General features: G+C 37.7%; 1 protein-coding gene across 1 annotated transcript in view; it reads right to left on the bottom strand.

Annotated features, from left to right (window-relative positions):
- Positions 1–11986, bottom strand: part of poln (polymerase (DNA directed) nu) — an 87254-nt gene that overhangs the window by 66069 nt on the left and 9199 nt on the right. Inside the window, exons 7-17 of the mRNA XM_014021028.1 lie at positions 10547–10716; positions 10272–10384; positions 8979–9115; positions 8178–8246; positions 7479–7539; positions 7052–7116; positions 3675–3758; positions 3401–3496; positions 3223–3279; positions 2536–2592; positions 1075–1140 (exon numbers count right to left, since the gene is read on the bottom strand). Of these exons, the coding sequence (XP_013876482.1) occupies positions 1075–1140; positions 2536–2592; positions 3223–3279; positions 3401–3496; positions 3675–3758; positions 7052–7116; positions 7479–7539; positions 8178–8246; positions 8979–9115; positions 10272–10384; positions 10547–10716 (975 nt within the window). The remainder of the gene's footprint in view (positions 1–1074; positions 1141–2535; positions 2593–3222; positions 3280–3400; positions 3497–3674; positions 3759–7051; positions 7117–7478; positions 7540–8177; positions 8247–8978; positions 9116–10271; positions 10385–10546; positions 10717–11986) is intronic.

Genomic DNA, 11986 nt, shown 5'->3' with positions numbered 1-11986 from the left:
GATGGATGGATGGATGGATGGATGTAGACTCTTTAAGAGACCCTCCTCCTCCCCACCCCACGCAGCTGCGGTCAGCGCACCTCTTCTCCATTCGCGTGATTAATACTGTTTTATTTTTGTTTTGTTTTTTTGTTTTTTTGCGCAAATCACAGATTTTTTTATGCTCATTATACACATTAAATGTCTGAAGGGGTTGACGTGTGAACTCTTCAGTCCCGGGCTGGTCGGAGCCGAGCTGCAGACTGACAGGTTCAGCTGCTGTAAAGTCACTGCCCCTCGCTTTAAAAACAGTCAGTTAATCTGTCGCGGTTTTGTTGCGCTCGTGACGTGAACACACGGGGGGAAATGCTGCGAAGTGCTTTTAGAAATATAATAAATATAAAATATGACGTAATCCTCAGTGGAAAATAGTCCAGGAAGCGTGTGCGTTCCCGAGAAGTTCCCTGAGCTGAGTGAAGCTGACCCCCCTACCCACAGAGAAAGGAAAAAAAAAGGCAGTAATTATTGATAAGGGAGTAAGCATGCTGTGACTTCACCTGTTGCATTTTCTTTTAAAGAAAGAAAAAGTAGCTTGCAAAGCTGTCGCATCAGTGTAACATCATTAAAAGCAGAGCTGCGCGTCTAATCACACACACGTCTTCCTATCTTTGTGGGGAACACACACAGCGCTCAGCCTTGCTCTGCGCCATTTTTTTTCCACAAGTTTGGCGAGAGTTGGATATGGAGGGTCGCAAAAAATAGCTCTCGACTTGATCTGGTCTTATTTAAATAAAAATGACTACATGCCATGAAACTCTTAGAGGGGCGCCCCGCCTGTATAAAGGTAGGGGAAACACTGGTGGCCAAACATCCTATTTTCTTAGCAGTAAAAAACCTATGTAAGTTCCAGAATCAGGCCTAAAGTATCTAGAACCCATTGCATCAGAAACAGAAACAATGAGACACGGACAAYAGGATGAAGTTTACTGTAGTTCAGCACCATGGATAGCTCCTGAAGTCAGTCGGTTGTAATCAGCTCACACAGAAACAAAGACAGGAAGAGTTTTGTGGGGATGTCATGTTTGTTATACTTACTGGGTGTTTGGCTGAGATTCGTCCAGTCACAACACTCGTCTGGTACCAAGTAGAGGAAATGTAGTTCTGGTGTGTTCAGAGAGACGAAATTATACACCATAACATTGTGACAAACTATCTGATGACATATACAGTATATATTTACCACAAAAAAGTAAGGAAATGTGTCTTTGATAGTTTATTTCTTTGTTGTAACAATGCTTATTGGCAATAAATCTTATGGCACCTGACTGGCACCACTTGGGGGTAGTGGAAGCTCAAAACAACAGTCTTTACCAACAAAAAAAAAAATAAGCTGTTTGGCCAGTTTTTCATGTGCACATACTCTGCTCTACTGCTCATCCCACAAATGCATGTTCCTTACAAATGTGGCACCATTTAAAAGGGAAATTAACAGGTTTTCCAACACCATAAGATTTATTACCAAGAAACACTGCTACAAAAAAGAAAAATACTACCAAAACACAAATTTCCTTACTTTTTGTGCTAAGTTTTTACCCAATGCAAAATTCCAAGAGAAAAGACAACAATTAACCAACCAAGCAGCAATAGTTTTTGTCACACAGCTGAATCAGTTATGTGATTACTAAAATTTCCACGCCGCTGGTAGGACTCCAATACAAACTGAAAACAGCAGCTGAGCTTCTTATCGCCATCATTTCTCTCATTATGCTTTTGGACAGACAGAAATCATTACTGCCATGTTTAGTTTGAGCAATCTGTTTGCAGATACTCGTTCCAGTTATGGTAATACATGCACAACTTTTCAGCTCAAGACTGCGGTTAAACGACACGAGTGTCTGACACTGATAAAAATGATAAGGCTTGCAAGGAAAGACAGCTGATGGTATGTTTCAGCTTTGCTTTCTTTATTACTTCTAATTTATGTTTCCACTTAGTTGTGACTAGAGATTTGCATGCGATCGTGATTTAGGCATCTTCTCCTTGATAGGATTGCTGTTTACAGGCCAAAAATAAATAAATAAATAATGCAGAGTGAATCACCACCATTAACAGCCAAACAGACCCATTTTGCAGAGCTGGAGCACAGATTTGACAAATAAAAGCTGCTGCTGCCCATATATGAGGCACGTGATGTGGGACAGTCAGAAGAAAAGGTCTATTTTCTTCACAATCATGATCAACCTGGCAGCAAAATGAACTGACTAAAGAGAAAGCAATTCCCATGTGTGACAGCTCTGTGCTGTAGGTGGAAATCCACAGCTCATCACTCCGGATTAGGATTTTCCTGTCAGAAATGTTCAACGTCTTTATCCCTACACCTACAGCTCAGTTTTCATTAGTGTGACAATCCTATGAAAGTCAGGAAAGATTTTCTTGGTAGTGCTCAAATACCAGCTGTGGTACTTGACTTTCAAAAATGAAATAAAAAAGAGAAGAAAAGAAAATCTTTTTTATCTTTAAACTTTAAAAATTAAACTGTGACGGCTGCAGACTCACCTTGCTCTTCATGCATGAGAGGATCCCGTCAACAAAAGTAGATTTGATCTTGTGAATCTGGAGGCAAAAAAAAAACAACAAAAAAAAAAAACAGCCATTTGTTATATAAAAATTAAAGCTAGTACTTAATGCTTCGCTAGGCTTTATATGAAAAATATTTTGGGTAGTGCAAGATGAGTCAAAAATCAAGACCAGCTGATTTTTTTAAAGAAATTAGTTCAAAACAATAAAATTAAAAATGATATACTGTACATCGCGATAAACGCGTGATCAATATTAATAGAAAATAAGTCTGATAAAATGACTCCAATCAAGAACCACATGGCATTCTGGGGGATGTAGGCAGAGGAAAGGCTTTAGCCACTCGGCCTCACAGCCCAGCTAACCAGGAGTGGTGACACGAACTCACTCACAACACGGAGTGCAACACATTGAAAAGAAATTATGGATAAAGAGGAAAGGTCACGTCACCAGTGTGGCAGTATTAACCTTTTTTCTCCTCGTTTACTTTACTTTTACTTTAAACAGAAAACTAATCAATAATTGTCTATATTGAGTGATATAAAATGGTTATATTGTGTTACATTTTTAGCCCTATCGTCCAGCCCTAATCTTAACATTGGACTTTTATCACAAGAAAACCCTGCTGAGTTTTAAAAAACGAGAGAGTTGGGGAACATAGCCGACCTGTCTGTACTCCAGAATGATCTTTGGCAGAGGGTGAAGGTCCTGAAGCTGCAGCAGCTACAAAAAAATGGACATTTTATAGAAAGATGAACGATGCCATAGCTTGATTTTAAGCAAAACCTCTTCTGTTTCTTTGTATTAGGCTGAGAATTACGAACAATGATCATATGTATCTTACTGCAGCTTCTGATGTTGACTGTTGCTGCTTGTTGACGGTCTTGGGAAGCCTCTTGTTCTCACAGCGCTCGTGGAGACGCAGCTTCTCAAACAGAACCTTCAAACATTGCATGTTTAAAACATATAGCCACCGTGAAACAAAGCTTCAGACAGTGCAGACACATATGCTGACAGAAAAAGACACATACAGGTTTTTTTACCTTACATTGTTGAGAGACAAAGGTAACAGTGTAAATAATACTTGTACAAACAGAAGTATAACTTGAGGTTCGTACTATTCGAAGCTGAGAGTTGCTGGTCAACAGAAATATTTGTCCAGCTGCTCTGTGGGCCTCCTGCTCCAGCTGTTTCATTTTAGCCTGTCAAAAACAGAATTTAAAAACTTGTTTATCCTAGCAATATTTCTTTACTGTTTGAAGATCAGAAGCTAAAACGTAAGATCCTGTACATTTTACTGTCCAATACTTATTTTTACTAATCTAACTATAAAGGATATATAAGAGGATATCCAGAGTTCTTTCATCTAAACTGGCATTGCATTAAACTAATCCAACATCTTATTAGTTATTGTTTGTTAATAACCTCGCAAAATTAATACATAATAAAAAATATAATAAACTACTCCTGTGACAATATAAGTGGTGTAATATTTTTTGCAAAAACATTTCATAATGATTGAAAAGTGTTACTACACATTTTATGAGTTCCATTTGAAAAATAAAAAAGAATAATTGCCCCATTTTTATCATTTGATTAAAAAAATTCTTAAAAGATTCTTTTTTTCATTGCTCAGTGAATATAAAGATGTTTAAATGTGGTTAGACCGTTTTGTGTTTGTGAAGACTACTGCAGGGTAGAAACTGTCAGCCTGCCCAAAACCTTTCATTCTGAGAAAATTAAAGAAAACTGATCCATCCGGAGCTCTGCAATGAAGATTTAGAGGATTTTTTAAATTTTGTGGTGAAACATGTGGGAGATTTTTTTCCCCCTTATTTCTGTTTGTTGATCAGCTGCAGCCAAAGTCAGACCTATTAACGAACACTTAGTCATAAAGAAAATCCATGAAATGTTACCGGAAAAAACAACCAACAAATGGTTTTACCTAAACTCCAATTACACACAAATATTTTGACTCGCAAACATAAAGTAGAGGTACAACACAAGTACATAATCACTGATTTTTACGTAAAAGCACATACTACACAGATGAATTACTGACTGCTGTAAAAAGCCACTCATTCATGAAGCAGAAACTTTGCTTTCCAGGACAACAGCACAACAGAAACAGCAGGAGACAAGAAGAACGAGGAAAGAAAGGGACAAAACAGTTATGGACAAAAAAGTACCGTATTTATTCATGTATAATACGATCTCAAGTATAATACATGTATAAATACAGCACTTTACTCATGTATAATACGATCTCAAGTATAATACATGAATAAATACAGTACTTTACTCATTATAATAAGATCATCCCTTTTTGAGCTACAAAGCATAATAATCTAATTATCAATGACCCGTGTATAATACTATCCCCCCACTTTATGGATGATTTTTAGGGTTAAATTTCTAGTATTATACATGAATAAATACAGTATATTAAAAACAAAAAAAAACTACAACAGTAAATAAGACTACTACAGGAGATAATGATAAATAGAGAAATACCATTTACTGCTAAATAAATTGTATAAATATGTGTTAAAGACTTTTCTGAAGAACCTGAAACTCACTGGTGGGTACAGTTCCCCTAAAGCACTAAAGCGCTAATAGGGGAACTAATTTCCTGATTAGTGCTTTAGGGTTTTTGCTCATTTTGAAACTTATTAGTGGATTGGCACTTGCTAAATTTAGAAGCACTAACTGAGGTCAATAAATATTATTGATCAACGTTAATTTTAACTGACTGTGAAAGCTTTCGCACATTTTGTTCATGTGTGTCACTTATCCACCAGGTGACATTTTGACAATATATGAACCCAAATATAGCTGTGGAATGTCAATGATAAGTGAAACATGACAATATGTGACTCGTGTTGTCTGTTGAAGGATGTTCATGGGTTGACTGGGTTATTTTAGTGCTTTAAAATTAGCTTTTGCTAAAACTTACAGTGCATTAGTGCTTTAGAATTAGGAGACCTAAATATCTGAGTTAGTGCTTTAGGGCTAGTGGAACTAATTTTTAGATTAGTGCTGCCCACCACCTGCTGAAACTGAATTGTAAAAACAAAAATAAGCAGTTCACTTGCCAAAAGCTAAAACAATCACAACACTAGCTAAAAACAAAAAAAGACCAAACATTAGCTACAAGCTAACCAAATCAATAAAATGATTAAATATCAGCTATAAGCTAAAAAAGCAAAACAAAAGCTAAAACCTAAAAGTAGTAAAACACTGCCCTAAAGGTAAAAGTGTTACAAGTGTTTTCTTACAAATAGTAAGAGAGGAAAGTGGGATTATTTGTCAGACATCCACCCACATTCCTAAATTAGTGTTTTTCTCACTGTTTTACTCTCAGTGCAGTGTACATTTTGGATCAGTATTCAATATTAGATAAATGCCTTTTAGCTGTGTTTGACAGAGATCTGTAGGGTAATAAGTAATTGCTTTTACCAAGTTGTTGCAWCAAAATGTGGTCTTTCTTTGGATTCCAAAGAGTTAAGATGTTAATATGATTTTCACTCTGAGCTGAAAAGACCATTCAAAAACAAAGGTTCTTTTAAGTGATATTTGTTGTACTGAGTTTTACTTACTGGGGCGAAGCAGCATGTCTGTAAGATGCAGGCTGACAGGATAGAGACACTCTGCTTGATGCTCAGACAGGTGAGCTTGACAGCTCAGATAAAGAAAAACCCGATGCGACAGAGTGGGGACACACGTGACTGCACTCACAGATACGCTGTATTACAAAAAGACAAGCCCGCACACACTGAGCTTCAACAGAAACTTCAACCTGTTTGTGTTGGCACTGGCAGACATAAATTATTTCATGTAGCACAGCCTCTTAAAAGAGAAAAATCAAGACTATCCATCCTATTAATAGCAACTTGGCAGGACACCACGATGGTCTCCAAAACAACACTCCTGCTGGTGCTCCCAGCAGCTGTAAATGTAAATGTGTTTTCTTCTATGCCAGCAAAACAAACTGCATGTTGGTGTGACAGAAAACGTTCACACGGAGGCTTCAGACTTCATTTTTAGTTGCATGTAATCAGGACAGGTTCCCAGAGAATATCCACCCACTACATTACTACCCGGAAAGAAAAAGACAAATAGTATTTTTCTTTGTTTCGTCAGTTTGGTTTTTATTTTCACCCTCTCCCCCAGAGGGCTCTCCAGTTTTGTTTTCTTTTATTCTTTGTATTCATACAGCAGCTCTGTGCTTCAGCAGCCAGACTAAAATTCCATCAAGCAGGAAAAAAAAAGCTTAAGTTGGAGCAGGCTCTAAATGTTTTATGTGTTAAAAAAAGTTGAGGATTATTTTCTGTGTCCTTAAGATTTTTCTTTAATGAATGCTGTGCTGTGAGCTAAGTATTCTGTACAGTACAGTATTCTGTTTGACTTTAATTTATCTTAAACACAATTTGGAGTTTGACAAGCCTGTTAATAAAGGATATGCATCAATTGGCAGAAATGATCTTCGCCTTACCCCAAGGAGTTCTGAAGTTCTCTTCAGAGCTTCTTTGTCCACATGGATGTGGTGACTTTCCATGGCTAAAAAACACAGATATTATGTTCGTCAAGGGCCAAAATAGTAAATCTGTCCAGTTCTAATGCATGGCTTATATGAAACCAGTTAAGTGGTTTATAAGGAATTGAGTCAAGTGTGTAAAACTTGTTCTACTTTACAATAAATAAGAATTATTGTGACTACCACATGATACAATCTCTAAATCACAGCTTCATTTAAACACAAGCATGAACAAAAAATCCCTGGGGTTTATTGCTTCATGTTTACTAGTGTATCTCTTTTGCCAGTCCCATGCTCAGATAAATGGTAATATTTGTGTCATTAATGGCATGAGAGTTCGTCCAAATGACAACCATGGTAAGAAACAAAGCAGAGTTGTATTCACCTGCCAGAACCGGGATCATTCTCAGTTCCATCTCTGAGTAGAGGTCCCACAGGTGCTGGCTCTGGAAACACACAGTCAGGTTATTTGTGTCTACAGAGACTTAGGTTGGTGTGTGTGTACTTGTATTTGTTACCTTTTTAGGACCATTTCTGGTATACACACCTACCTTGTCAAGACCAGTGGTCTATATGGAGACCGAGACCAGTCCTAATATGGTGGACATTTTTGGGATGAGGCTTAGATTTAAGACTAAGGTGTGAATTGAGTTTAGGTTAGGTTCAGGCATATGTATGTACTGGAGTGGTTTAAGGTAAGAGATAGAGATCCTCTTTATTGTCATTCAAACATAACATCAGGGATGCAATGTAGAACGAGCGTAAGAGGTCAGGTGACTAGAAATTAATGGAAGTCAATGAATGGTCCTTATAAGGATGAAAATGGCCTTGTTTTTCCTACATCATGGGGACAATTTTCCCAAAAAGAGCTGCCTTGTGGGGACCAAACGTGCATCGTGGGGACCAAGGTTTAGGACCAAGGTGTGAATTGAGTTTAGGTTAGTTTTAGTGTAAATGGTCAGGGTTAAGATATAAAATTTCCAAAAAATGAATGGAAGTCAATGGTAAGTCCCCATAGGGATACACAAACAGACCTGCATGTGTGCGTGCGTGTGTGTGAGAGAGTGTGGGTGCATCTATCAACCTGTAGTTTAGCACAGAGGTTCAAATGAAGCTTGTAGAGCCAGTTGAGACTAGAGATGATCTGAGAAACCTGAATATGATTGAGACATGAAAGATGCATAGCATTAAACATTTCTGCACTGATTAACTCCTTGTGTGAATGAATGAATAAATGAACAGTGGACACAAATACAGCCTTTAAAACCTCATCTTCTTGGAAAAAGTTTGAATATGACAATTACGGTAACAAAACTGCTGGGACAGTTAACCTTTGAACATTTTGCATGTCACTGTTTTAAGGCTATTTTTGGAATAAAGTACTTTTTCGCCCGTCTTAATGAGATTCTTAAATTTATGAACTGTTAATTTTCAGCCCACATTTCCTGTCCAAGCTTTTTGTCCTCTCTGAGCTTTAATGGGTAGCTAATTTCAACCAGAACCTGAAGTAGGGTAACCAAATTTTTAAATTGAGTTGTCTTTTATTATTTTAGGTGTATGTTTTTGGTCATTATCTTGTTGAAGGAGCAATGAGGGGAGCTGTGAAAAAGTCAAACTAAAATATGCAACTTTTTTAAATAAACTTCAAATTCTTTGTTTGCAAAGCTCATCTAATTCATTAGCTGTGGTGGTTATATTTTCTGAAGAACAAACAAGAGTTTAGTTTTATTCTAAGGCAAATCCAAATAAAAGAATTTAATGCTCACTGTGTTTGTATTATTCAGTATGGATAGACACGATGCACTTTGTTTCAGAAGTTTATTATGATAAACTGTGACAACTGGTCATTTTCATACACAAGACAATAAATGCACATTTTACTAACCTTCTGAGAACCCGGGACAGATGCTGTATATGTTTTTTGACAGTGCTTATACAGAAGATTACTATAGCAAGAAGAAGGATCTGTGGGATCCAGCAGCCACCCTGAAACCTGTGGGTCCTGAATCTGACAACCTGCCACTGCAAAGAGAGAAAACTTACATTGAGACAACAAACAATGTACTAATATAAAGTACTTACAGGGTTCCCACACCTTGGTCAACGTCAAATTCGTGGACCTTTCAAGGACTTTCCAGTACCAATTTCCTCAAATTAAAGATCCATGCGCAACGGCAATTACCTACTGCTACCTCAGAATGTTACCAATGAACAGGTTTAATATGTAAATTCAATGAAAAACTGAACAACATAGAAGTTATTGAGTCAGAATCAATGAAAGAAAGTGGATTAAATGTTTACCCTACATTCATATCCACAATACATGGACATGTAATTATGTCCTGGGAGGTTCAGCAGCTCAGTTTGGGAGGAGGGGATGTGGACATGTCCAGACCCTCAGTGAGGACAGGAGGAGCTGTGGTGCTCTCACCTGGGCTCAGAAAGAAAGACCCGCCCTACTCTGCTCTGATTGGGTAAAACTTTGACTATGGCTCACGTTATTTGTTGAAAGCCATGTCAGTTTGCAGTAATCCTGAGTTATCCACTGCAAGAAATGCAAGTTGTATTTTTTTTTATTCTGATTTTTTTTTTTACAGATGATGAAAATCAGTCATGTGAATAGAGAACTTCAACCCCCCCAAAAAATTCAAGGACTTTCAAGAACAAGTGTAATTTTTGGCTGTTTTCACAAACTTTCCAGGGCCTTGAAATATTTTTAAAATTCACAAACTTTCAAGGATTTCAAGGATCCATGGGAACCCTGTACTTAAATGAGACACATCATGCTTTTGAAACCTTTTTCACATTTAAATCATTCAGTTGGGGTCTGCCTAAAAGACAATAAAGTACAGTAATTATTATGGTGATTATTACAGCTAAGAATAAATCTGTATCAGCATTTTGGTTATTTGTAAGTGTATTTGTTTTGTAGATCTTTCCATAGTTCAAACCATCATAAAGTCCTGAATTGTAACCTTCTTAATCTATGCAGACCACATTGTACCATAACTTTATATCAAAGGAACAGCAAAAGTCAAAAACTGTGATGACTGGTATTTAAAGAAAAAGAAAGATATGATTAAACCAAGATCAGAATAAAACTGACCTATTTAAAAGATGTCAACAGACAAAATAAAGCAGTCAAAATCATTTGCAAAGAGAGTGAAGCTGGACTTGCCTTGTTTCCAGCTGAGGTCATCTTTGCAATACTGCAGAGCTGTACGAAGCAAATCCTTGGCTTTATAAGAAACCAGCAGCTGGGATTTGGATAAGACTCGTAGAAGCAAATCTCTATGACACAAAGTTATAAACACGTGCACTTTTAGTGTTCCCGAGTCAGTATGAAAACCTAAAATACACCAGCCTCCTTGTGACAGATGGCAAACACAAACATAGTGCTGATTCTGCAATCCAACTCCTCATCGCACTCGTTTATCGTGCACACAGGCAGACCTGGTGAAGAGCTCCTGGCTGTGGTGAGTGTGCTGGTGGGCCCAGAGGGGGGCGTGCTCCAGTTTTAGATAAACCAGACTGTCTTGTGGACTGAGCGCGTTCTCAGGTGTGCTGCTGGAAAGATCCTTCTTCATCAGGACAAGGAGGCCACACACTGCAGGAGCGACCTTCTGTAGCCGGGATCAAAAGAGGAAAATTTGCAGCAACAACAGGRAAATCTGGTCATTATACAAGAATTCACCATTWAAATATAATGCAACTTGTTCTAACTTGCTTTTTATTAATTTAGTGATTTGTAGTCAGTTGTAACAAGCTGTGTCATAAATTAATCTATTAAGAGGGGTGGTGGGTATGTATTATCCAGATGCATACTGTAGTTACATTTTATACCACAATCAAGTAGCTATGACATCATCAGTTATAAAAATGCTGAATATATCAAAAATAAATGTGACTTTGCATTATAGTCTATCTCAGTGGTTCCCAACTCTGGTCCTCAACTATCAATGTTTTACTTGTTTCCCTGCTCTTCAGCAGGTCTTCAGAAGATTTTTAACCACACATTCACTCAAACCAGGTGTGTCAAACCAGGTCAGCGTCTAAAAATCACTGCTTTAGATGTTGACAAACACCTCAAGAGCTTCTCTGAGTTTGATGAGACATTTTCAAAATATAATATTGACTTAGTTTTATTTTTTTAGTATTGCCTCTGGAAGCCATTGATTCTTTGCCATTTATTTGTAAATGATAAATCAGATAACATGTATTAAAAGCAGTGATTCTCAATCCTGGTCCTCAAGGACTCCTTTCCTGCATGTTCAGATGTTTCCCTGATTTGACACACCTGGTTTGAATGAATGAGAGATTAACAATCTTCTGAAGACCTGCTGAATAACAAGGAAACAAGTAAAACATGGTGGATAGGGGTACTTGAGGACCAGGATTGGGAACCACTGGTCTAAATGCCTTGAAGTTGGCCTCTGTCTCTTTAAGAACCTCTTCCCGTTTCAGACACTCCCACTTCAGCACGTCTTCACAACAGTGCTTCATGCCGATTACAACTTTTCGTAGGAGCGYTGTATTTTGTTGTAAACAAAAAAAAGCAACATTATATAAGATCTGTTTTGTAAAATAGCAACAGTTGAACATTTCTCGACAGATCCCACGTTGGACCTGGAAAGTACATTTGTTTGAAGAACCGGAACATAACATAAGGCTCAAAAATGTTAATTTTGCATAATCCACCCCCCCAACTTAAATTAACATCAGACCAAGGCCGTTATCTATACCAGAGATTCTTAACCTATCGAGCGCCACCTTGGGGGCTTCAAAAGAACAACAGTTTTTAACTTTAGGCCGCAGAGGGCCGCGAGACCACATTGATTTTGAATAAGGTACAATACACTTTCTCACCACTAGTAGCAGTAGTGCACCACTCAG

This window comes from Austrofundulus limnaeus, unplaced genomic scaffold (genome assembly GCF_001266775.1).
Source record: "Austrofundulus limnaeus strain Quisiro unplaced genomic scaffold, Austrofundulus_limnaeus-1.0 Scaffold276, whole genome shotgun sequence".
Classification (NCBI taxonomy): domain Eukaryota; kingdom Metazoa; phylum Chordata; class Actinopteri; order Cyprinodontiformes; family Rivulidae; genus Austrofundulus; species Austrofundulus limnaeus.
This window is presented reverse-complemented; position numbering and strand designations above follow the sequence as displayed.